At 60.9% G+C, this 22,743-nt stretch overlaps 4 protein-coding genes across 6 annotated transcripts in view; 2 read left to right on the forward strand and 2 right to left on the reverse strand.

The window, feature by feature from the left end:
• Positions 1-5,003, forward strand: part of UNKL (unk like zinc finger) — a 34,470-nt gene extending 29,467 nt beyond the window's left edge. The window contains exons 11-15 of one of the 3 annotated variants that reach the window (XM_075564518.1): positions 758-850; positions 1,369-1,599; positions 1,961-2,166; positions 2,252-2,500; positions 2,713-5,003. In XM_075564518.1, the coding sequence (XP_075420633.1) occupies positions 758-850; positions 1,369-1,599; positions 1,961-2,166; positions 2,252-2,500; positions 2,713-2,868 (935 nt within the window). In that variant the 3' untranslated portion in view covers positions 2,869-5,003. The remainder of the gene's footprint in view (positions 1-757; positions 851-1,368; positions 1,600-1,960; positions 2,167-2,251; positions 2,501-2,712) is intronic. The other 2 variants (XM_075564520.1, XM_075564521.1) reach the window with 2 other exon arrangements.
• GNPTG (N-acetylglucosamine-1-phosphate transferase subunit gamma) lies at positions 3,978-11,638 on the reverse strand. The gene is made up of 10 exons (XM_075564522.1): positions 11,546-11,638; positions 11,379-11,436; positions 11,230-11,297; positions 6,150-6,204; positions 5,992-6,075; positions 5,795-5,888; positions 5,597-5,711; positions 5,302-5,384; positions 5,083-5,214; positions 3,978-5,015 (listed from the first exon to the last, which is right to left on the reverse strand). The coding sequence occupies exons 1-10, from the start codon at positions 11,595-11,597 to the stop codon at positions 4,833-4,835; spliced, it is 924 nt and encodes a 307-aa protein (XP_075420637.1). The 5' UTR covers positions 11,598-11,638; the 3' UTR covers positions 3,978-4,832.
• A 56-nt stretch (positions 11,639-11,694) lies between these two features.
• TSR3 (TSR3 ribosome maturation factor) lies at positions 11,695-14,695 on the forward strand. The gene is given in 6 exon segments (XM_075564523.1): positions 11,695-11,905; positions 11,907-12,181; positions 12,595-12,788; positions 13,423-13,596; positions 13,696-13,759; positions 13,947-14,695. Coding segments are annotated over 6 exon segments (1,044 nt in total). The 5' UTR covers positions 11,695-11,749; the 3' UTR covers positions 14,128-14,695.
• Positions 14,696-15,099: 404 nt separating this feature from the next.
• Positions 15,100-22,177, reverse strand: BAIAP3 (BAI1 associated protein 3). The gene is given in 32 exon segments (XM_075528090.1): positions 15,100-15,203; positions 15,279-15,484; positions 15,571-15,694; positions 15,774-15,894; positions 15,973-16,053; positions 16,167-16,238; positions 16,548-16,656; positions 16,822-16,901; positions 16,990-17,058; positions 17,126-17,482; positions 17,582-17,725; positions 17,797-17,920; positions 18,033-18,163; positions 18,248-18,299; positions 18,384-18,481; positions 18,561-18,617; positions 18,722-18,812; positions 18,905-19,029; positions 19,340-19,460; positions 19,533-19,636; positions 19,731-19,826; positions 19,934-20,041; positions 20,162-20,264; positions 20,346-20,423; positions 20,503-20,547; positions 20,802-21,015; positions 21,096-21,162; positions 21,246-21,305; positions 21,428-21,535; positions 21,628-21,708; positions 21,818-21,905; positions 22,047-22,177. Coding segments are annotated over 32 exon segments (3,549 nt in total).
• Between the last annotated feature and the right edge of the window lie 566 nt (positions 22,178-22,743).

Raw genomic sequence — 22,743 nt, forward strand, 5'->3', positions numbered from 1 at the left:
GCAGGCAGCCAGGTCAGCTAAACTGTGCAGGGACCTGCTTGCTTATATAACCGTCCACCTAGTTCCCAGGCTCCTGCTGCCCCGGGGCAGGGGGCCTGGCATAGGGATGGGGTCACAGGTAAAGGAGGGTTCCACTCTGGACCTAGGCCCCGCCTCTGCACACCTGTGTTCCTGAGAATCCCTGGGGTTGCTGAAGGGCGCTGTGTCTGGCTGAGTCAGAGCTGGAGTGTGTGTGGGCCCTGTGTGTGTGGCTCTGCCCCCTGGGGCCCCAGACCATGATGGCAGGTGTATAAGGGTTGGGAGAACAAGGGGGGATGGCCCAGGTGCTGAGTCACAGGCTAGGTGCCTGCTGTCAGATGGGTGGCTCAGGGTGTCAGATGGCATCATATTCAACCTGGCTCTGTGTTTAGAGTTTCTGGGCTCTGCAGAACAACTCTGGCCAAGGGTTCGGTCCAGTGGGCTGGGTTGCTGGGGGTGGAGGTGGGGGGTGATTCTTATTGGGTGGGACTGGGAGAGGCCTCTGGAAGGGAGGCAGCTGGGAGTGGGTCAGTGACAGCACCACAGAATGCCACCCTGGGCACCAAGGCGCAGCTTTTAGGATGTGTCCGGGGTGTGTGACTAGCTGCCGAATTGTCCTGCTGGGGGTGGTGGTGGTGGCGGGGGCTCTGACTGGCTGAAACAAGATGAGGGGTTTTCGGGTATCCAGGATCAGACCCGAGGGTGATATTCCTGACGGTCAGGTGGCTCTGTTTGACAGGTTCCGCTTTAGATCTGCATTTTAGTGACATAAATATCGCATCTCTAGAGAAAGGTCTGGAAGAGCAGGAGAACGGCGAGCCCACACCAGCAGGTAAGGCTCTGGGGCTCAGGCCTTTCCTGTCACCTGTATTCTCGCAGGAGTTGGTGGGAGACTGCTGGCTCTCAGGTGGGGGAGAGATGTGAGGTTCTCTGGTCCCTTGCCCCTTTCGTATTGGCCTCAGACCTCATTCTCCCCCCCCCCCCAGTCCCCCAAGTGAAACACCCTTTCAAGTCTGATCTCATAGCCAACTCCTACAAAGATGAATGGAACCCACAGCCACCGAGTCAGTTCCTGTGCCCCAAAGGGCAGGCTGGCTGCGCACATCGGTATCAGTGTAAACTCCCATGGAACCAAATGTTTTCCTCCTCCTCCACGGAATGGCTGGTGGCTTCGAGGTGCTGACAGTGCCCAAAGACCAGTATACCAGCATCACATGTTAGTAAGCAGGCTGAAGCCTCCAAGGTTTCCCCTTGACCTTAAAAGCACTTTGTTCAGTTCCTGGCCGCACTCAGGAACTAGTGCACCAGGACTCCACCCCTCCCTGACATCCCCTCTCCTTCTGCCTTTAGGTCAGGGGCTGCTGAGTGGCTCTGCCCCGGTGGCCATTCCGGGTCCTCTGACGCGATCCTCGTCGCTGCTGTCATCCTCGTCCCTGTCCACCTCCCCGCTCAGCTCTCTCTCCCAGTCCCTGTCAGGGCCACTGGTCTCCTCGGCTATGACACCCCCTCGGCAGCCCCCACCGCCTCCCAAGTCAGAGCCTGGGGGCCTGGGCTCCTCAGCCTCCTCCTACAGCTCCTTAGGTGAGCGGGGCGGGGGTAGGGTGGGCTGGGTCGTGCACCCATCGGCCCCCTAGGGCACATGCAGTGGGGCTACCCCAGGGCCGAGGACCCCGGGGTCCTGGCTAAGTTTCTGTACTGCCTCCCCTGTTCAAAGCTGTGGACCACCTGTGTCCTGGGGAGGGCATAGGGGGGCCCAGAACAAGCTCACAAAAACTACCAATTTGAGCAGGGCCCCCAGAAACGGACGGCACCCCTTCTCCAAGCTTAGCAGCCGTTGGTCTGAGAACAGGGCTGGTCTTGGCGCCCCCACCCTGGCTCCCTCAGGACCAGGGTGCAGAGCCCCAGGGTCCCCAGCCATCCCCTCCCCCCATCGCCCTCGCAGGCTTAAACGGTGTCCCTGGGAACATCTGGGACTTCGTGTCCGGCAGCTTCTCCCCCAGCCCATCCCCTATCCTGAGCGGCGGGCCCGCTGCCCCCTCCTCTGGTGGAAGCCCCAGTGGCGCTGAGCTGGTCCGCGTGCGGCGGCAATTGGAAGAGGCCAAGCGCAGGATCCGGCAGTGGGAGGAGTCCTGGCAGCAGGTGAAGCAGGTGAGGGCTGCGGCGGGCCGTGGGGGGGGGGCGCCGCCCCGCCGCCCCCTTCGTGCGGCCCCCAGCCCCGTCTCCCTGCTCGCAGGCCTGCGACGCGTGGCAGCGCGAGGCCCAGGCGGCCAAGGAGCGCGCACGGGCGGCCGACAGTGACCGGCAGGCAGCGCTGCGGCGCAAGGAGGAGGTGGAGGCACGCTGCCGGCAGCTGCGGGAGGAGCTCGGGGGCCTGGCAGCGCTGCCCGGGCTGCGGGGCGGGGGAGACCTGGAGGCCACGCCGCTGCCCACGCTGCACTCGCTGCAGAGCCGCTTGCGTCTGGGCCTGGAGGCGGTGGACGGGGTGAGTCTGCGGCTCGGGCTTGGGGCAGGCAGGACACCATGGGCGGCAGGGGTCTGGCTGGCCAACCATGGGTTTTGTAGGTCTTGTGGGTTCTGGCCTCCATTCTCATCCTTTCAGCACCTCCCCCTCCCTGGAAGGCGACCTCCCTCTGATCCTGGGAGTGGTGGGTGACAGGCCTCAGTGCCCTTGCCAACAGTCCCTCATCCCCGCAGGTCATCGTCCAGTTGCACGCGAAGCAGTGCCTGGCGTGCCGGGAGAGGGCCCGCAGCGCCGCCCCCTTACCCTGCCCCCACCGTGCCCTCTGTGAGCCCTGCGCCGCCAGAGTGCCCGCTTGCTCCTACTGCAAGGGCCAGCCTGACCAGTGGTGACCAGGCCCGCGCCTCAGCCTGCCTCCGGGAGCTGGACCAACCCGGAGCTTGTCTGTGCACTCATTTCCGTGGGCGCTTTCCTGGCGCTCCCCAACCCTTTAGACGTCTGTGCAGATGGGCTCAGTGCAGAGGGGCGCGGCGCTCTGACCCTGCTGTTGGCTAGAACACTCGGAGCTGAGTCTCCAGAAAGCACTTTGTAAAACCAAGGGGTTTAGTTAGTTGTTAAAAATTGCTCTATGCTGCTTTCTAGGTTTATAGTTTTGATTTTTTAATATGCGATAATACGAAGCTTTCTATGTGTACTGTGAACTCTAAAATATTTCCTATCAGTTTCCTGTTAACTCATAGTCTGGTAAACATCTTAGATTTCACATTCTGAAATTTGTACTTATCTAAGGAGTATCTATCTAGTAGAGAATACTAGGGTTTTTACGGTTTTCAAATCAGTGCAGATGGTATTTATAAAGCGAAGCGAGCCCGAGAAGACTCATGTCCTGTTAGCTGTGTGCCTGGCTTCACGAAGGACCTGCTTTCTGAGCACTGCCCCCCATGCCTGCCAGCTGGCAACATTTTGTCCAGCACTGTGGTGTTCCGGGGGACAGCTCTCTCATGCAGCTACATGACCTGTGGCCACTTCTCCCAAGAAGAGGTGTAAGAGAGGTGGCTGACAGTTGCTAACATTACTGCCTGTCCTGAGAGGACGGTGGCTAGATCCAATGGCAACAATGCATGTGGCAGGTGACGGCTTGGAGCTTGGTTTCTAGAAGCGGCTGTGTCTGCCCTGTGGTTCCTCAGACCCGTCATGGGCAATGGTGCTTTGCAGCAGAGCCGCTTGGCCCAGCTCCGGGTGCCCCGGCCCCCTGATCTGTGACTGCAGAGCACAAGGTGTGATGGGCCAGGTGTCTGCAGGGAGGGGGCTGCCTTGGCTGGGGACTGGGACCGCCAGCCAGAATCCTTCTCTGGATGGACTGTAAGACAGACAGACAGGCACCGGGGCCCTACCGGACCAGCTGCCAGGGCCCGAGCCCCCGCACTGAGCCTGCCTGCTCTGGCTTTGCCAAAGACTTTTCATAGTGTTTTTTTAAATGTGCAAAATGACTAGGTAAGAATTTTATCAGTGACCAGATTAGAATGTATTTAATATAGTAAGGAATTTACAAACTTTTTCTAATGTCCACCAGGTCGCACCCATCTGCGGCTGCTGCCTCACTGGGTTCCAGTGGGCCCACCTGGGGCTAGTGACGGTGACACCTCACTAGCTCGCCTGTAGAGATGACGTCTGCTTGTGCTACTGTGATCACTGTTTGAAGTCCTTTGTTTGTACTCATGCTGATGCTCCCGGCCTGGCTATGGCCAGCGGCATCTCTGGGAGGACAGGCCAGCAAGGAGCATCTGTAGCTAGAGGTCCAGTTCAGGGATCGTGAGGAACCAGTGAGCTTCAAGTCTGTGTATAAGCTTCTCCGGGCAGTTCTGTCTGTAGCTGGGCTGACATTCCAATGGTGGGGCCTCGAGTCCCCACTCTGGTGACCAAGATGGCCCAGGCAGGCTCCAGGGCACCATTAGTCACAGTCCTCGAGGTCCCTACTGCTTGGGTAGTCCTCCTGTGTCCCCAGGCTGCAGCAGTGCTGCAGGTCTAGGAGCCACAAAACACCTGCCTGGTGCTGGAGGCCCCCAGGGCTCTGGTCTGCATCCAAGTATTCAGAACGGAATGCTGTTTGAAGGGACTTTTCTTCATCTGGGAGGTAGCACCTATGATGCAGTTGTTGACCATGGTGAACCCCTGTGTAAATGTTTTACACTCTAGCGTCTATGTGACAGTTTACATGCGCCCTGGAGTTACTTTTATCAGGGTCATTAAAACCTGGAACCTTTGTTCAGTCTGTGATTCTGGGGTGGCCAGGGGTTGGCTCCTGGGAGCTGGCTGTAGTGTGTAGGCACTCAAATGCTGTAGTCCCTGGGCTGGGTCACAGTGTGTCACCACGTCGTCCTGGGTCACCACGCAGCTGTGTTGGGAGACTGTACATGGGGGTCCCAGTGGGAGGGGGATGAGTGGGCAGGGCCCTTGTAGTCCCTGCAGCCTGGGTGTTGTCGGACCGGGCAAGCAGCTCTCGAAGCCGTTTCACCTCTTGAGCCAGCTCCTTGTGTGCCTGAGGGGCAGCAGGGGCTCAGCACCTGTGAGTGGCCACCACGTCCCCTCCCCACCCCTGCCCGTACCTGGCTGCAGCTCTCCAGAGTGTCAAACACCAGGCCCTGTGAGTCCCCTTCCTGCAGAGCGGGGCCACGGCTCTGTGGAGCCCTCAAGTAACCAGCCTCCTCAAAAAGCCTCCGCAGCTGCTTGGCGTGGCCCTGGAGGGAGGGGCACCAGCCCCTGGGTGAGGTGATATCTAGAGAGGGGGAGGGGGTGGCCAGGGAGGGGATCTGTGGGGTCTTTACCTGGGGGGTGATAAGCTCATCAGCCAGCTCTTGCTCCACCTGGTCCCACCTCTGCTGCAGGCCCTCGGGTAGCACTGGGTACACTGCAGCCAGAGGCATTCATTGGGGGGCGGCCGAAGACAGCCCCCCACACATACTCTCCTGAGTCTCACCTAGCAATGGTGTGGGACTGGCAGACATCCCTTCTTCCCAGGCCCCCCCCAACGCTCTCCTGAGTCCAAGCTAACATGGCATGGGGTGGCAGAGACATCCCCCCTTCCCAGGCCCCCCCCCCCAACGGTCTCCTGAGTCCCACCTAGCATGGCGTGGGGGTGGCAGACCAGCGGCGTCTCAAATGTCAGTGAGTACACACAGGTACTGGGCTCCGACACCTGGGCCAGCCGGTGGTTTTTCCCACATGTGAGCTCCACCTGGGGGCAAAGGCATGGAGTTGGGCTGCCAGTCTGGATGCCTGGGATCTTGGGCCCCGCCCCCTTCACCCCAGGGACCTCACCTTGGTCTGCCGGCTCTTGGGGCCGCAGGAGTCACCATCCCGCATCCACATACCCACGAAGGTGTAGTTGGCAATTTCCCACTCATGCCAGATGCTGGAGAGGGGAGCAGGTGGCTCAGGTCATCCACAGGGGCTTACCACGTGGGAGCTGGGAATGAGGGTAGTACCCCCTGCCCCCAGCCCAGCCCACCGCTCACCCCAGGATCCCACTGTAGGCGTTCCAGCGGAAGGTCTGCTCATGCTGGGTAACATTGTGGAAGGGGCAGAACTCATACTTGTACCTACGAGTGCAGAGTTTGGTCAGGAGGTGGGGGGGGTGTCCCAGGGGCCTGGGGGCTGCCCACCCTGCACTCACGTGGACTCTACGAGGCTGAAGCACTTGCCGGAGAGTCTGAGCAGGTGGTTGGGTCCTGCGGGGAGAGGGCAGTCTACCACGAGGCCAGGCCACTGGCACTGCATGCAGAGCCCACAGAGGCAAGGGCGGTGCTGTGCTCCCCCACTCTCGTGCAAGGAACCTCACCTTTGCCACGGAAGGTGAAATCTGCTGGCCCCTCCCCCAACACAAAGTGCCTACTGAGTGCTGCTTGTGCTCTGCTCAGCCCATGAAGCTCCTTCCAGGCCCAGGCAGGGTCACCCAGCCCTGGCTCTCAGAAGCCACGGGACCCCATCACTGCCCCAGCTTCTGGCCAGCAGCATGTCTGCTTGGATGGCCTGGGCTTGGCGGACACACTGGCTGCAGGCCCATGGTTACAGTGCTGGCGGCAGGCCCTGCCACAGCAGAGTGGCAGGCCACTACAGCACACACCACCACTGCCAGGCTGGGCCAGGCTTGATGCACTAAGAGATGGTGGCATGCAATGTCCTTTGTCTACCACCAAACCAACCCAGTCCAGCGGATCCTGACCTCAGGCTGGGCCACAGGGTCCCTGGTCTGTCAGCTCCAGGAAGAAGGCTGCCAGGCCTTTCTGCTGGGTGAGCAGCTGACTGCCATCTGCTGGCAGCACCCAGGGCCCTTTGCCCACTACAGGGACAGAGGCCAACCGCCACCCAGGAAAGCCCACATGGAGGGAGAGCTCAAAGACCACGCCAGCACACCCGTGCTTCGCTGCCAGGGGTCGAAGCACTTCTAGGAAATGTAAACCCATCCCCACCCCACCTTGGGGCCCAACTTTCCAGCCAAAGAGCAGCCAGGTCGAGATGGTAAACAGGAACCTGGAGGAGGGGGCCAACCCTGGCTGTTGTAAAGATCACTGGAGCAGTGCCTGCCAGGGATGGCCCGGGACGCAGGCCGGGAGAGAGACAAAGAGTTGGAACAGGTGTGAACACCCCGTGAGACTGCAATCAACAGCAGGACTCAAAACAAGTGTGAGCTGCTACAAAAGGGGAAGCGGTGTTCAGAGGGAAGGGGCGCCCCCCTGGACTAGCAGCCCCATGTGCCTCAGGGAAAGCAGGCAGGGGGAGAGGGAACCAGTGGCTGGGTTTTCTTTGCCAACAGTCAGGCTGACAACCACAAACATGAGAGAGAGAGAGAAACCATCATCTACGATGGGACTGTGGCGGTCTCACAAGTGAGCCTGTAGAAGTAAAAAGGGCCTTAGAAATACACTGTGAGCCACTGACCCCCCACATGGTAATCACCGACGCACCCAGACAGACACACAAGACCCCAACTCTGCCTATGCCTTTCCAAACATGAAGTGGGGCGAAGGCCCCCGGCTCATTCTCCCAATACCCAAACCAGGCACAGACAATTCGGAAAAATGGCAGGACACTATACCTTGAGAGTACATCTACAAAACTTGGCAAAATATGAGGGGATTTCAAAAAAGGCCGTGGAAATGTGTGATAAGATGACAAGGGAATTCTTCCAGGAAGTTTTAGAAGCCTGTTCTGACTAGCACACTAAATCTTACAGCACATTCAAAGGATTAATTACACACCATATTGTGGGGATTTGCACCCATGAGTGTAGGGTGGTTCCTTATTAGAAAAACCATCCTTGTGACATAGTGACTGAAAGGATGGCACAGGGCCAGCGGTCTTTGGCTCTATCGTATGCGGGGTCTCTAGACTCGAAGACGGCACCTAACCACACGGGAAAACCCCCTTGCTACCTACAACACGGCAAGCCCAAGTCAGATGCTGCTGTTAGCACGCACGTCAGTGGGTCCTGACCACACACACACACACACACACCAAACCTCTCCAGGGGTTCCCACGGGGTGGGTATTAATGGGAACTGTTGAAGTGGTGTTGGTTATACAGTCTTAAAACACAGCAAGCAGTGTGTGCTGTGGAGCTCCACCTACACCCAGCCTCACCAGTGCATCAGAAGTCAGGAGCCAGGGGTCAGGACCCAGCCCCGGGCCTGGGAGAATTCCCTGCAGGGCCTGGGGTGCGACTGCACTGCTGGGCTCAGCTCTACCTGGGGCCTCCAGTCAAAGTCACCAGACAGACGGCCAAGAGACCCGGCAGCATTTTCTGCCCAGCCACAGAAACAAGGTGTCCAGCATTCTGGCTATACAGAGAGACCCACCTTCACGGTGGCCAGGCCCTCTCCACGCCAGTCAGTGGCAGCCACTGATCAAGTGTCCTGTGTTGGACCACCCAGCCCCAGGTGCCTTCTGACTTGATGAGAAAAAGGTCTTGAGGCAATGCCAGGTTCTCATTGGTGCCCTTCACCTGGCAGGCTGCTTCCATCAAAATTACAGCTAGGAAGCCACCATCCTCTGTGACACATGAAGCCGCCAGGAGACAGCATGGACTTGGTGGTGAGGGACCTGCCTGAGTCTAACTTGGAGGCAATATGATCTGCACCCCAGCCCCTCCCCACATGACATAGTCTCCCCCAAATGGCTTAACCTGGCACTTCTAGGCCCATCTCCCCATTTAGGGGAACATGCTCAATGGATTTACCCTAAATACTGGGTCATTGCCCTGCAGTAAGCCAGCCAGCCCAATGCTTAACTGCTCCAAAGGGCAGAGAGAACACCAACAAGTTGTGTTTCAGGAGGCCAACTAAGGGAGCAAAGGCCTGGCAGGGACCCAAGGGGTCATCTCAGTTTCCAAGCGATGGTCACAATGTTCACCATGTACTACAGGCCAAGACTCTTAGGATATTTGGCAGGCCACCCAAAGCCATAAAGCACGATAAGTACAAAACAGTCTATACAAAGGAATTCTACATTCATCATCTGGAAGTCTACCTTCCACCTGCCCGACCCTCCTGTACAAAGCCTGAGAGAGCAGGAGGCATCAAGTCCACACCAAGCAGATCACAGAGTGCTGTCTTACAAACGGATCACCCTTAAAACGGCTGCAGTCCTGCACGCTCACAAGCACATCCCCAAGAGGCAGACAAAGCCAGGATGCCAGGCATTTCTGCAACCAACACCCCTGCACCCTCCTCACGAGCCAAGCAGGATATTAGAAACAGGGATGAGGAAGATTATGGAGATGAAGACTAAAGAGACAATGAGCCAAGAGCACCACTGTCATAGAGTCTGGTGTGAGGGTGGGAAGGGGACAGAAGATGCTCAAAGTCGGTCTAAACCCACTGTTGTTGACCCCATCACATGGTGACGCTCTAGGAGAGGGCAAAACTCTTGCCCAGGGCTTTATAGACAGATGGCCGCACCTTTCTGCCTTGGAGTGGCCAATGGTTCTGAACCACCAATTCTCTGTTAGCAGCCCAAAGCTAAACCCACTGTGCCACCATGGGCTTCTCGAAGCTTGTGTAAAGGGCCTAAAACAAGACCCTGCGTTACTTGCACCCTTTATCCCTGAGCTTATGTCCTACTGCACCTTCCACCCAGTGCGCGCACACACACACACACACACAAGGCATCCTGGCTCAAACCTGTGGGTGCTAACTTTCCCCAGACCTGGTTCCTTCCAGGTACCCACATCCTGCCCCTGTCCCCCTCTATGCTTAAATGTCACCACCTCACTGAGACCCTGATGGGCCACCCAGGCCAAGGCGGATTCATAGAATGTGTTCCATTTTTCTATGAGCTTTTTGAACCTCATCCTATAGAAGGACAAGTCCCCAAACAGTACTCATACACATTCTCCTATCTCTGCTTCATGCGTTATTCAGCATTTACTGCCATAATAGTCTACTGAGTTTATCCACCTCATTGTTACTGCGCGCGCACACACTCACTCACTTGTCAGTTCTGCATGCGCAACACAGACCCCCCACAGAGTGGACTTGGGCAACTTTTTTTTTCTTTTTGTTTTTTCCCCCTCCCACCTCCCTTATGCACCCTTGATAATTTATAAATTATTATCTTGTCATATCTTACACTGTCTGACGTCTCCCTTCATCCACTTTTCTGTTGTCTGTCCCCCAGGGAGGAGGTTATATGTAGATCCTTGTAATCGGTTCCCCCTTTCTACCCCACCTTCCCTCCATCCTCCTGGTATCGACACTCTCACCACTGGTCCTGAAGGGGTCATCTGTCCTGGATTCCCTGTGTTTCCAGTTCCTATCTATACCAGTGTACATCCTCTGGTCTAGCCAGATTTGTAATATAGAATTGGGATCATGATAGTGGCATTTAGGAACTAGAGGAAAGTTGTATGTTTCATCGTTGCTACACTGCACCCTGATTCGCTCATCTCCTCCCTGCGACCCTTCCGTAAGGAGATGTCCAGTTGCCTACAGATGTGCTTTGGGTCCCCACGCCGCACTCCCCCTCATTCACAATGATAAAGATTTTTTTGTTCTTTGATGCCTGATATCTGATTCCTTCGACACCTCGTGATCACACAGGCTGGTGTGCTTCTTCCAGGTGGGCTTTGTTGCTTCTGAGCTAGATGGCTGCTTGTTTACCATGGACAACTACTTTTACGTTTAATCCCCTGTCTGCATTTAAAACACACATATTCACTGGTTCGACAATTCCAAGCCTGCCAATCGCCTTGCCAAAGCACTTAGTGTCTGAGCGCCTAAAAAATGCAGACCACCTGGGGAATCCCAGCAACAGAAAGAAAACACCGAGGTCTCTCTATCATTACTGCTAAGAATGTCAAGGCATACCAACGCATATAAACAACGAGGACGGCTCTGCCTGTTTGCCCGTGAAAAGCACGGGACTACACCTGAAGAGCATTCGACTAAGCGAATACCTCGGGAAAGGGAAGAAACGGCTAGGCTGCGGTCATGTTTGAACTTGGCACAGAATACTCTGAGTAGCAGCTTGGTCAAACGAACGCAGAGACCACCAGGCCTTAACTAGCAGGATCGCTCAGGCAAGGCTGCCCTGCTTGGCCTCCTCCATCGTTCTGTGCCTTCGCTGCCCAGATCTCCCAGCCCATTCCACAGGTTCCTGAGCGGTCGCTAACCAGCTCCACCTGGTCAGGTCCCCAGGCCAGTTCCTGGCTCCATCCCGCACCCAGGCACCCTAGCGCAACCAAGACGCGGCACTCACCAGACACGGGCGAGGGGTCCCTCTTGGGCTGGAGGCGACTGGTCTGGGGCAGGAATGGGTTGTTAAGCCTACGGGACGCATGAGGGGGTCAGTCTGCAGCGGGGGGCCTGGCTGCCCCTCGCCCCGCGCCGCCCGGCGAGTCGGCTCACCCGAACGTGTTGGGCTCCTCCACCACCTTCATCTTGGCTCCCCGCGCGGGTTTCGGCCCTAGGAGGAGCGAGGGGTGAGGCGCGCGGGGGAGCCCGGTGGGCAGTGCGAGGGCAGGGCGGGTGCGGACGCCTGGGCAGTGGGGACCCACGGCCGACCGGCCACTTACCGCGCGCAGCGAGCCCGAAGAGCAGCAGGAAGCGCAGCATCCTCGCCGCCATCGCTCCGCCTGCCGGCCCGGGTCACGTGAGTGCGTGACGTCACGCGCGCGCCGGAAGCGGAGGGGTGGTCCCGCGCGTGCGCAGACGCTCGCGGACGCCGGCTGGCTGGAAAGGAGTTCGCCGGCGCCTCTGCGAGAGCAGGCTTCCCCGCCATGGGCCGCAGGAGGGCTGCCCGCGGAGCCCGGGCCGTGGCCGAAGGCGGCCGCGCTCGGCGTTCAGCGGGTCACTCCCTGGAGGCCTTCGCCGAGGAGGTCGGCGCTGCTCTGCGCGGTGAGCAACAGGCGAGCTGGGGCGAGCGCCGAGGCGGGGTCGGAGGTCGGGGGCCCGCACCTGACGCCTGATCCCCTTCTCTCACCTGGTGCAGCGTCCGTGGAGGCAGAGGCGGCCGGGGATGAGGGCTGCCCGCGCGCCGTGGAGCTGCCCTGCGCTTTGGCCATGTGGGAGCTGGGTCACTGCGACCCCCGGCGTTGCACGGGCCGCAAGCTCGCCCGCCTGGGCCTGGTGCGCTGCCTGCGGTTGGGCCACCGCTTCGGTGGCCTGGTGCTCAGCCCCGTGGGCACTCAGTATGTATCCCCCGCGGACAGGTACGTGCGGGAGGCCAGAGTGGCAGACAGGCTCTTGGCAAGGAGCAGCAAAGACTTGCCTCTTGCCACCTGTCTGGTGCTTCATTCGTTTCGGGTCCCACTGATTTGTACCTGTTTATCAGATGTCTACACCGTCCCCGTCCACCGCCCCCCACCCCCATGGTGGTCACATGTGGACTAGGAACCTGGCTGTCCCATTCGCTCTTAGTGTCTGTGGCAGAACTTAGAATATATGTGTGTGGAAAACAGGCTTTTTCCCTTCCAAGAGTGACCCTTGGAGGGGTGTGAATGGGGCCGGGGTTTGATGTCCTTGTATTTTCAGTTAGGTCAGGTCTCCTACGGTGGGGGTGAGGGTCAGCACAGAGGTTGTAATGACCCCCTCCGACAACCTAGCCTTGTGCTGTCCCTGGCAGAGAGCTAGTGGCCCAGTCAGGGGTCGCCGTCATTGACTGCTCCTGGGCCAGACTGGACGAGACACCATTTTGCAAGATGCGTGGCGGGCACCCAAGGTTGCTACCCTACTTGGTGGCTGCCAATCCTGTGAACTATGGCCGTCCCTGCAAGCTGTCCTGTGTGGAGGCCTTCGCAGCCACCTTCTGCATCTTGGGTGAGTATCCCAGTCTGGACCAGCAGCTGCAACAAGGTACCCAGTGACTGGCAGAAGCCCTGGTCCTAGTTTCCCCTTCGAGCTCTGGCCTCAGAGAGTGCCCTGGCCAGCACTCAGTTACAGGCAGACCTTGGGAACACTCTTGGCTCAGGCCCAGACCAGGGCCAGAACTTGAGTCCCACGAGGGCAACACAGACCAGAATTACACTGGCACAGACCCGTGGTCTGTTGTGTGTGCAATAGCCCAAGGAGAAGGTTTGAGGTAGCGAGAGAAATGACAAGAAACGGGTCCCAGAGACTTGGAGGGAGCACTTGATGTTGAGAGGGCCAGCGTGTGGGAAATGCAGTGTCTGCAGAACTCAGCGAAGAGCTGTATCCACTTGGCCCAGAGTCCCCCTCCACCGTCTTGACCAGGAAGAGGCTCCACAGACAGACAGACAGACAGCTGGGGGCGGGGGACACTCATTGTCTTCAAAGAGCAAAACTTGGCGGGCTTCAGAGGACAGTGATTGATGTGGGTGCTGGTGAGTGGGCCAGGCTGGGAAGGGGAGGGACCTCTCAGTTCTCAGGGCAGTCTAGACCCTCTTGGGAAATGGGCCATGGGCATTGTGGACACTCCATGTCCCCCCTCCAGGCTTCTCTGACCTGGCAGTCATCCTGCTGCGGAAGTTTAAGTGGGGCAAGGGCTTTCTGGACCTGAACCGCCAACTCCTGGACAAGTATGCTACCTGCAGTGGCCCAGAGGAGGTGCTGCAGGCTGAACAGGAATTCCTGGCTAGTGCTAAGGAGCCCCCTGAGGAGGAAATTGGTAAGAACTGGCCCATAGACCTTGGCAGGGGTGGTGGCCCCCACAGCCTGCCACCACCTGAGACCTGCTCACTGCCCCCCATTTACTCTCTCGGTTCAGATCCCTTTGATGTGGATTCAGGGCGGGAGTTTGCAAACCTCAACAGGCCCATAGCCAGCACCCAGTAAGTCCTCTGTTCCTGGGTCCCACTGCCTTGGGGATTCTGAATGGGGAAGGGAAGCAAAGGCCCTGGGGGTCTGGCAAGGGGTTCTGGAGAAGAGGGGCTGGTACATGGCTTGGAAAGTGTGCCAAGGAGACCTTCCTGGGGCTGGGTTGGGAGAAAGCCCTGAGGGACACTCTGATCACTTCAGGCCACCTCTGGACAGTGACGACAGTGAAGAGGATGAGGATCAGGAGCCTTGTGCCAAGGATGGAGCAGGTTGTGACAGCGGCGGTGGCAGCAGCTCAGAGGAAGAGAAGACTGTGCCAGGACATGCCACAGGCACCGCAGAAGGCGTTTGGAAAGGAATCAGGAGGCGGCAAAGAGACTGAGGGTCACAGAGATCTGTATTTTTCACAGAGGGAGGACACTGGGAGTGGGGTAGAGACAGGCCTGGTGGTTTAGGCCCCAGTAGCCAGCAGCAGCACTAGATTTAGGCTTGCTTAGGTCCTGCCCTAGGGCCTGAGCCCCTCGAAGCTGAGAGTCAAGGAGCCCAGATGAGCCTGCTTGTTCACACCTGATGTAGAACCCCTGGGCTTGGGGGCTCTCAGCCTCCCTCTAGGCAGACTTTGCCCCTCAGGAGTGCTTCTGAGGGCCCACCAGCCTTAAGGCGATGTCCCTGCTTAGTGATACCAGGGGTCTGACCCAAGTGTGCGTGCCAGTTGGAGAGAGACCTCCACCTCCATCATCCTTACAAGCGTCCATGTCCAGTAGGGGGGAGGGAACAGGGAGGATACCAGCCCAGAATCAGCCTCCAGGCCATCTGCTCTCACCTCCCATATACACACCTACACATGTATACCCATCTTTCCTCTAAAGCACAGGTCCCCCAACCTACCTGGCCTGTCCCCTCTTCAGAAAACAAACTGCACTCCTGACAATTAAAAGCTTTTGTGCATAGTCCATCGTCCGGGATAAAGTGTGGGCACCTGCTTTTGCAGTCCCTTGATCTTTCCAGCACGCCCAGGGGCAGGACCACACTGCTCTAAGAGACAGGGCACAGTTTCTATTGGAAGGAACTCTGGTTTCATGCAAACTGCTCAGCAAGGGCCCCTGGCCTCACTACCTGTGGTGGGGGACACCCACCTGCTGGTCTGATCCCTGTGCCACAGGACAGCCTCTGTTCTCGGCCCCTGAAAGTCTACATCCAGATTTGGGGGTAGGCTGGGGGGTTTACAGGGCACATCACCCCAACACATGGGCAAAGCCACAGATCCAGCCACAGCAGGGCACATGCAGTGGGGAGGGGCACGATGTTTTGGGTGTTACACGGGTGAGGGTTCCGGGCTGGGGCCAGTGAGGGCTCAGGCATCTGCCTCCATGCATTTGTCCAGCTCCCGAAGCCGTTTGACCAAGTCCTGCGCCTCCTTGCTGGTGCGGCCCTCCAGCATCCGCAGCGCTGACCTCACTGTGGGGGTGGGACTGGGTCAGGGGCGCCTCCACACACTCCACACCCACCGGCCCTGACTCCTGCTTTACTCACCCTGAGCCTTGGGCCTGCGCAGGTGCAGTGTGACAGGCTGCCCGGAACGCACGCCGCCTCCAGCCTGGGGTCGTGCCACGCCACTGACGCTAGCCAGGCCGAGGGCCGCCTCGCCTGCAAAGTCGTTGGTGGACAGCCAGTCGTGGTCCATCACGGTGAAGAGCACACAGGCAGCTCGGCGGCGGCACGCCTCGGCCGGCACGGAGCTACAACACAAGCCCACGGTTGCTTAGAGCCCACTGGTCCGCTGGGGTGGCACGCAGCCCTCAGGACGCCACGCCTGGCCACTCACAAGTAGAAGAGCTGGTCATACACCGGGTGCAAAGTCCGGGCCTTGACCTGGGTCCTCTGACTGCGGACGAGCGGGAAGAAGTGCGGTGGCCCCAGCTCCACGATCACGAAGGGGTCGCTCAGGCCTGGGGGCGGGGCGTACTGGGTTGGCTCCGTTCCCACCGACCTGCCCATGGCCAGCCACCCCGAGGTCCCCGCGCTCACCGTTGGCGTCCAGCGGGAGCAGGTCGGCAGCGTGAAGCACTTCCACCGCCAGCCTCTGCTCTGCCGCCTCGTAGTAGCAGCGGACGCTCAGGCGCCCGAAACGGTTCTGCTCCAGCGGCCTCTGCAGGGAGACGGAAAGCTGGGCCTCGGGGCGGGGCCTCCGGGGCGGGGCCGCCAGCGCCCACCTGGGCTGCCCTACCTGTTTGAGTTTGTCTAAGTAGAACTGCTCGATGCACTCGCGGGTGGAGCATCTGTGCAGACGCAGCTCCTCCTCCAGCCTCTGGGAGGAGAGGGAAGGGGTCGCAGGGGTGTGTGTGGGTAGATTGGTGCGGGCCGACACCAGCCAGCGGCTCCCCGGGGTGCTCAGGAGGACGCTCAGGTGGCTGCACTAACCTTGTAGCTGCCATCCCGCAAGGTCTCCAGGGGCAGACCCTGGCCCTCGGCGTGGAATAAGCTCACCAAGGCCTGCAGCGGGGGAGGGCGCGGCAGTGGTCATGGGCCGAGCCTGGGTGGGGCCCGGGACAGACCAGGGGGAGGTCCCCAGTTCCTGGAGCCTCTGTACCGGGAGGTCAGGCATCTCCAGGTCTCACCTGAGTCTCATCAGACCCCCAGGAAGCTCTGGCCAGGGCCGTGCTTCCACCTGAGGCCTGGCTAAGGAGAGGGGCTAGGGGCTGCTGGGACAGGCAGGGGCGCCAGCAGGAGGCCCTCCAGAGGGCTGGGCCCCAAGGCTAGCTGGGAGCCAGCCTTGGACGACGGGACTGGGGCAGGGGCTACCTCCAGCGCGAAGTGGAAGCGGCCATAGAAGTCGGAGGAGACGTCGCGGTGTGCGCCCAGCGCCTGCAGGATCGCCTGCAGCAACAGCTCCCAGAGGGCCTCCAGCACCCTGCAGGCCGGCGGGCGTCCGCGGTTACGTCGGGCACAGCCCCCGCCCCTGTCCACTCCCCCAGCACTTGTCCCACTTCTCCAAGAGAGGGCCTCTAGGGCCCTGCGGGCCGGCGTCCGTGGTCACCCCAGACCACACCCAGCGCCCTGCCCGCTCCCAGAGCACCTGGCCAGGTTCTCCTTCTCCAGCGAGGCGTTCAGCAGGGCCAGCTTGTCGTCCAGGTTCTTCATGAGTGGGGCCACGGCCTGTGGGGCGGGCTGCTCAGGACGGGCCCCCTCCCCTTAGAGCCCCCCCCCCCCCGCCCCCGCTGTGCGCCCCAGCCCCCGGCAGCACCTCGTCGTTCTGAATGGAGTCCGGCGACAGGCTGACGTGCTGCACGTATTTCCGAACATCGCCCACCATCTGGGGGGAGGAGGCGGTCAGCAGGGGGCAGCCGCGGAGATGGGACCCTAGCACCGGCCCCGCTCACCTTGGAGGTCAGGTGCGCCGTCACAGTGCGGGCCTCCAGCTGCAGGTCGTTGTCCAGCGTCTGCGAGCAGCCGAGCAGGGGTCGAGGGAGCCCCATCTCCAGTCCCCCGGCGCCCTCAGGCCATGCCAGGCCCTTCAGCGCCTGCCCGGCGGCCTTGCGAATGAGCTCTAAGTCGCTGAGGACCACGCAGAGCTGGGGAGCAGCGGGGATAGGGAGGATAGGCGGGTTGCAAACTCACGCACCCCCATCCGTCCCCGTTCCTCCAAGGTCACTCACTGCCTCGGCCGCCGCCCCAGGCTGCATGTCCACTTTCCTGCGCAGCAGTCCCGTGTAGAAGAGGGCGGCCTCGCACAGATCCTGCATAGAGGGGACAAGGGACTGGGGGCTGCAGCCGCCTTCCCGGTCCTGTCGCCCTGTGCCCTACCCCTCCCTGCCACCAGGTCTCGGCAGCCGCACCTGGCCCAGCTGGGCGCCCAGGACCTGGGCCTGGGAGGAGTCCGGCCATGCCAGGCGCCGCCAGAGTTCCTGCATGTGGCTGAAGCAGAGGCCGGCGGTGGTGGCTGAGCCACTGTGCTTGGAGGCGAGGTCCACGGGCTCCAGCTGCAGAGCAGAGGGGCCGGGTTGCTGCAGGCGCCCGGGAGCCCCACCTCGGCGGGGCGGCACCCACTCACCGTGTCCACGTCCACGGCGCTCTGCAGCCGCCACCGGGTCTGGTCCCGCAGAGCCTGCAGCCACAGCTTGATGGCGGGCAAGAAGGGGACGTGGATGCTCGCCAGGGCCAGGGAGTGGCTGTCTCTGAGGGACAGGCGGTCAGCAATAAGGTGTGCGCATGCACAGCCCGGGGGGTGGGGTGGGGTGGGGGCGGGAGCCCAGGAAGCTTCAGGGTAGGTGGAGGGAAGGCACCCACTGGCCGGGGACGCTGCTCCAGAGACGCTGGGTGTCTGCCAGGGTCAGATACAGCTCAAAGAGCCCGGTGGCCACCTCCGGGGTCATCTTGGGACTCAGCTCCTCCAGCAGCAGGCGCGCCTCCTCGGCCACCTGCGTGGGAGGGCGGGGTCAGCGCTGGCCACCCGGGGGCCGCCCCTCTTCCAGCTGGACGCCTGGCCCAAGGGTTCTCCTCACCAGACGCTCCAGCTGCCAGAAGGTGAGGGTGAAGAAGTCCACCTTCAGGACGCTGCAAAGGAGGCCATCACCTCAGCTCTGTGTCGGGCTGACTGGCCCCGCCCCCAGCTTCCGACCCGCTCTCCGCACCGCCCACCTGTGGAAGAGGCTGGCATAGATGCTGTCGGCGGCTTGCAGGTCCGCGTAGACGGCGTCGGCCAGCTCCACCAGCCCCAGGAGGCGCTGCGGCGCCGGCTGCAAGAGAGGCCCATTCGTTCCCTGCACGCACGACCCGCGGCCCGGCCCACCCGGCCCGGCCCGCCGGGCGCAGCACCTGCTCGCGGGGGCTCTTCGCGGCTAGGAGCTCGGTGAACCACTCACAGGTGCCTCTCTGCAACGGAAGCCACGTGGGCAGCGTGGGCGGGGCAGGAGCGGTCAGCGGGTTGGTGGGTTGGGTTAAGGCCAAGTACTCCCACTCCTTCACACCCCGGGTACCTTCAGGGTGGCCGCGATGTCCAAATTCAGATCATTCTCGAAGGGGCAGGTCTTGAGGGAAGCCTGGAAGAACTGGAGCTTGCCCAGACACCTGGGTGAGGCGACAGCGGGGCTCTGCTGATAGGGGGCCACCCCTGTCCATCCTCTTGCCTTCGCTGTCTGGGCCCACCCGCAGGCACCTACTTGAGCAGAAGCTCCAGGCGGGAGACAGCCGTGCTGTTGGTGGCTGGAAAGTAGCTCCGGAGTCTGCGCAGCAGCCGGAGCGCAAACTCAGAGAAAGCCAAGAAACTGTCAGCCAGGCTGTCCTCCTGGGGTGGGTGGGGGAGGCGAGGGAGAGCTAAAGCCCCTCAGTGGGATCCCCACTGTCACCCCAGAACACCTTCCCTTCCCACACTGCTGTCCTCCCTACCTTGCCTCCCACCCCAGGCAGTTGCAGCACCACCACACTCAGTCTTCTGGCTCACGCACCCTGGTGTACCCCAGGGTCTCCCCTCCAGCAGCTGTCCCTGAAACCTGAGCAGCCTTGCCTGACCTCTGGTGCACACTGCTGCTGGGGTATGGCTGACTTCTCCTGGGGCCCATCCATACAGTGGGCGGAGTCCAGCCAGTGATGCCCACCTGCTCCTGGGGCAGTGAAGCGGCCTCCTCCCAGAGCACCTGCATGTCCTCCAGCAGTCCCAGCAGGTAGCCGTAGTCCAGGGAACGGGTCTGGTGGTGGCGGCTGCTGACCTGCCAGTGCCTGTGGGGGCTGACCCAGTCAGGGAAATGGCGTCCAGGCTGGCCCCTGCCTGCCCACCCCAACCCCACTCACAAGACAGCCAGCTGCAGTGGCGACAGGTTGCCCTGGGCACCATGTAGTGAGAGGATGGTGGTCGCTGGCCCGCTGAGCTCACCACACCAGCTACTGGAGTTGGGCTGGGGAAGGGGTGTGTGGGGGGTGAGAGGAAGTCCTTGCCAGCCCCCTGGCCCTTGAGCTTAGCATATGGGGCCCAGGACACCAGCCAGCTACCTCCTCAGCGCGGTGCTCAAACTGCAGCAGGCTCTGAAGCAGCAGCAGGTAGGACGTGAAGCTAGAGCGGCCACTCTGGCTCAGGCTGGTGTCTCTCTGCAAGGCAGGACCTGCTGTCACCAGCCCTGTTGAGTCTCTCCCCCCTTCCCCCCCCCACTGCCCAGAGGGGGGATTAGGGCAGGGTGGGCCTGATGCCTGCCCACCTGTGTGGTAATGAGCTTGAGGACCAGGTGGCACTCGCCCTGAACTCGGGAGGCGCTGGATCTGGGCTCCAACTTGAACCAGCGGTCCTGGCCAGCCACGGGCACTTCCTGTGGGGACAGAGGGGCTCAGACCTACCCTTCAGCTGTTCCCTTCCTCTGGGCCCCTCTGCTATAATGAAACCTGAGACTAGTGAATATGTAGTTCCTCCTCTCCCCCCCCCCACTCACTCGCAGGGGTATGTTGAGGTTCCCCAGAAAGTCATCCGTGTGGTCCTCGGAGGGGCCAGCTGTCCCATTCGCCCGTGCAGACTTAACGATCTGTTTAAAATACCTGGGTAGGGAAGAGGGAGTGTTGGTCAGTGGTCCCAGGGAGCCAGCTGTGTAGGCACAGGGTTGGGTTCAAGGCCCCTACCTGCCCATGCCCTTCAGGCCCATGACCTCATTCAGCTTCCCACAGGCTTCCGCCAAGGACACATCATCATCGTGGTCCCTGGGGGCGGCAGGGGCCTGGTTCAGCCCGGGTCCTTGCCGCCACCGCTGACCAGACATGCCACTCTCTGGGCCCATACCAGATGTCCAGGTGTAGCTGGTCCGTGCTCACGTCCTCGATCTCACTGCCAAAGACAAGGAGGCCATGAGGACCTGGGCAGGCTCTGCCCAAGGCTGGCACAGCAGGGGGTGGGGGGAAACACAAGGTGGGGGGTGCCTGCCTTTTCCTTTGGGAACAAGGTACTGGGACTGGATTAGGCCCTGCCATGTATTATCGCCCGCTGTGTGCCCAGGAGGTAGAGCAGGATCTCACCCCTCCGCAATCGACACCCTCCTGTCCCCACCACCCTGCACTCAGGATGGTCACAAGGGGGCTCACAAGAGGAAGTTCTCGTTCCACACAGGGTTCAGGGTGCTGCTCTTGACTTCGGTGACCTGGATGCACTTGGCGGGCAGGGGGTCCCGGGCACCTCCGCTGCTGCCACTGCGCCTGCCGCCCTTGCGGAAACTGAAGCGTTGCTCTTTGCGGGTGGGCTCCCGCGGGGCGCCCGAGGCCGGCAGGATTCCCAGCATGCAATAAGGGTCGCTGAAGCCTAGGGGCGAGGCATGTCACCTGGTCACCTGACCGCCTCCAGCCCCCCGGGCACCCTGGCCTGGCAACCAGCCCACTCACCGTTGGGGTCCTTGGCCAGCAGGTTCTTGGCCCGCACAACGGAGACTTTGAGCGCATAGGCAGGAGCCTGTGGAGGGGCACTGTGAGCCCAGGGCAGGAAGAGCCACCTCGGACCCCCCCCACCACCAAGTGCAACTTCACAGAGCTCACCTTGGCCTTCCTCACACGCCCCACGGCCTCCGAGAGCTCCTCTGGGTTGAGGTTGAACACCTGAGGGCAGTGAGGGGTGGCTGAGCCCTCTGGGGGGCCAGGCAGAGGCGTGGTGGGGGTGACGGGGGTGAGCAAGTGTGCACTGCGACCAACCATCTTGGGGTGGGACGGGGCGGGCTCACCTGGCCCACATAGGCCTGCAGGGCTTCCTCGTCGTCCACCTGGTCGGGGCCCAGGGTGCCAGCACGGTGCAGGACTGTGTACAAGGCCTCCTCATACAGCATCTCCACCTGGGCGGGGGGGCAGGAGGGATCCCAGGTTTGCGGATGCCCTTCAATCCCCACCCCTAGCTCCAGCGCCACCTTCCCCGGTGGCCCTTTACCTCCTCCAGACTTAAGGTCCTCAGACTTAGGCTGGGGTCCACTGGCTCAGCGGGGGCTGGCGAGTCGCTGCGCAGGAGGACCTGCAGGGCAGAGGGAGCAGCGGAGCACGGTGTGGGGTGGGGCCGGCGACCTGCTGCAGGACAGGGTGTGGAGGGTGCGAGGGGGGTGTGTGGGGAGGGCAGGTCTCACCTCGGGGCGCGGCAGGCGCTGGCGCTCCTCCCCCTTCTTCAGCACCAGACGCATCTGAGCGAAAAACTCCCCGCCATCCCTTGGCGTCCTACGAGCGGCCGCCCGGTCAACCCTCTGGTTTTGGGGAACTGACCGGCCCAGGGGGCGTGCCGTGTCCACTGCGCCACTGTCCAGGCCGGTTGTCGGCCCTGGCGCCCCACCCTTCCCCAGGGAGGGGCAGGGCACCCACCGGGCCTCCTGGGAGGACGCTGGGATCTCAGAGCCCGAGGTGACCTCCTCCTCCTCGGTCCGGCGGCGAAAGGAGGGGCGCACCTGCACCTGCCTGAGCACGCTGCTCTTGAGGTCGAACAGGGTCGACATGGCGGCCTATGGGCAGAGGCACAGAGCGACGTTTTCACTCACTGCGCCTCTCCCCCACTTACTAACACATTCACCAATCCCTCCCTCCCTGTTCACTCACCCCCATCCATTCATTCACTCATGCCTCTCTCTATTCATTCAGCCACCCACCAGTTAAACTCAGCTTGGTTCTACCAGGTCTCCACAATCACAATCAAACCAGGACTATTTCCCCCAACTCTCAGTAGCAGAAATGTTGGCGGAGCAGTTACTGAAGTCACCCTGAATTATCATCGCTACCATTGTCTGAGGTGGCAGCAGGGGCCCCTCTAGTACTGCCAGATGGCCAAGTGCATCTGGAGACAGACCAAGGTGAGTTGAGCCCTCACCAGCCCAGGCTGTGTTGGGTGCCCAACATGGCCAGCTGACCTTGGTAATGGCCTGGTCTCTGTCAGCTCATGTCCTTCCCCCTGCAGTGACCCAGGGGACATGATGGAAGGCAGGCATAAAAGGCAGTGCCTAGTAGGGTTCCCTACAGCCATCCCTGAACCTGAGCACCCCCATATTCATTGAGTTCCCTGTATCTT

Source organism: Tenrec ecaudatus, chromosome 12 (genome assembly GCF_050624435.1).
Source record: "Tenrec ecaudatus isolate mTenEca1 chromosome 12, mTenEca1.hap1, whole genome shotgun sequence".
Lineage (NCBI taxonomy): Eukaryota > Metazoa > Chordata > Mammalia > Afrosoricida > Tenrecidae > Tenrec > Tenrec ecaudatus.

Bases quoted from the DNA above. Each gene is read 5' to 3' on its own strand.
- GNPTG (XM_075564522.1), bottom strand. From the start codon at position 11,597: ATGGCGGCGAGGATGCTGCGCTTCCTGCTGCTCTTCGGGCTCGCTGCG. The intron at 5,889-5,991 runs GTGAGCGGTGGG...TCCCCTCTCCAG, and splicing joins GCCTACAGTGGGATCCTGGG to CATCTGGCATGAGTGGGAAA. The intron at 5,385-5,596 runs GTGGGACTCAGG...CTCTGGCTGCAG, and splicing joins CCACCCCCACGCCATGCTAG to TGTACCCAGTGCTACCCGAG.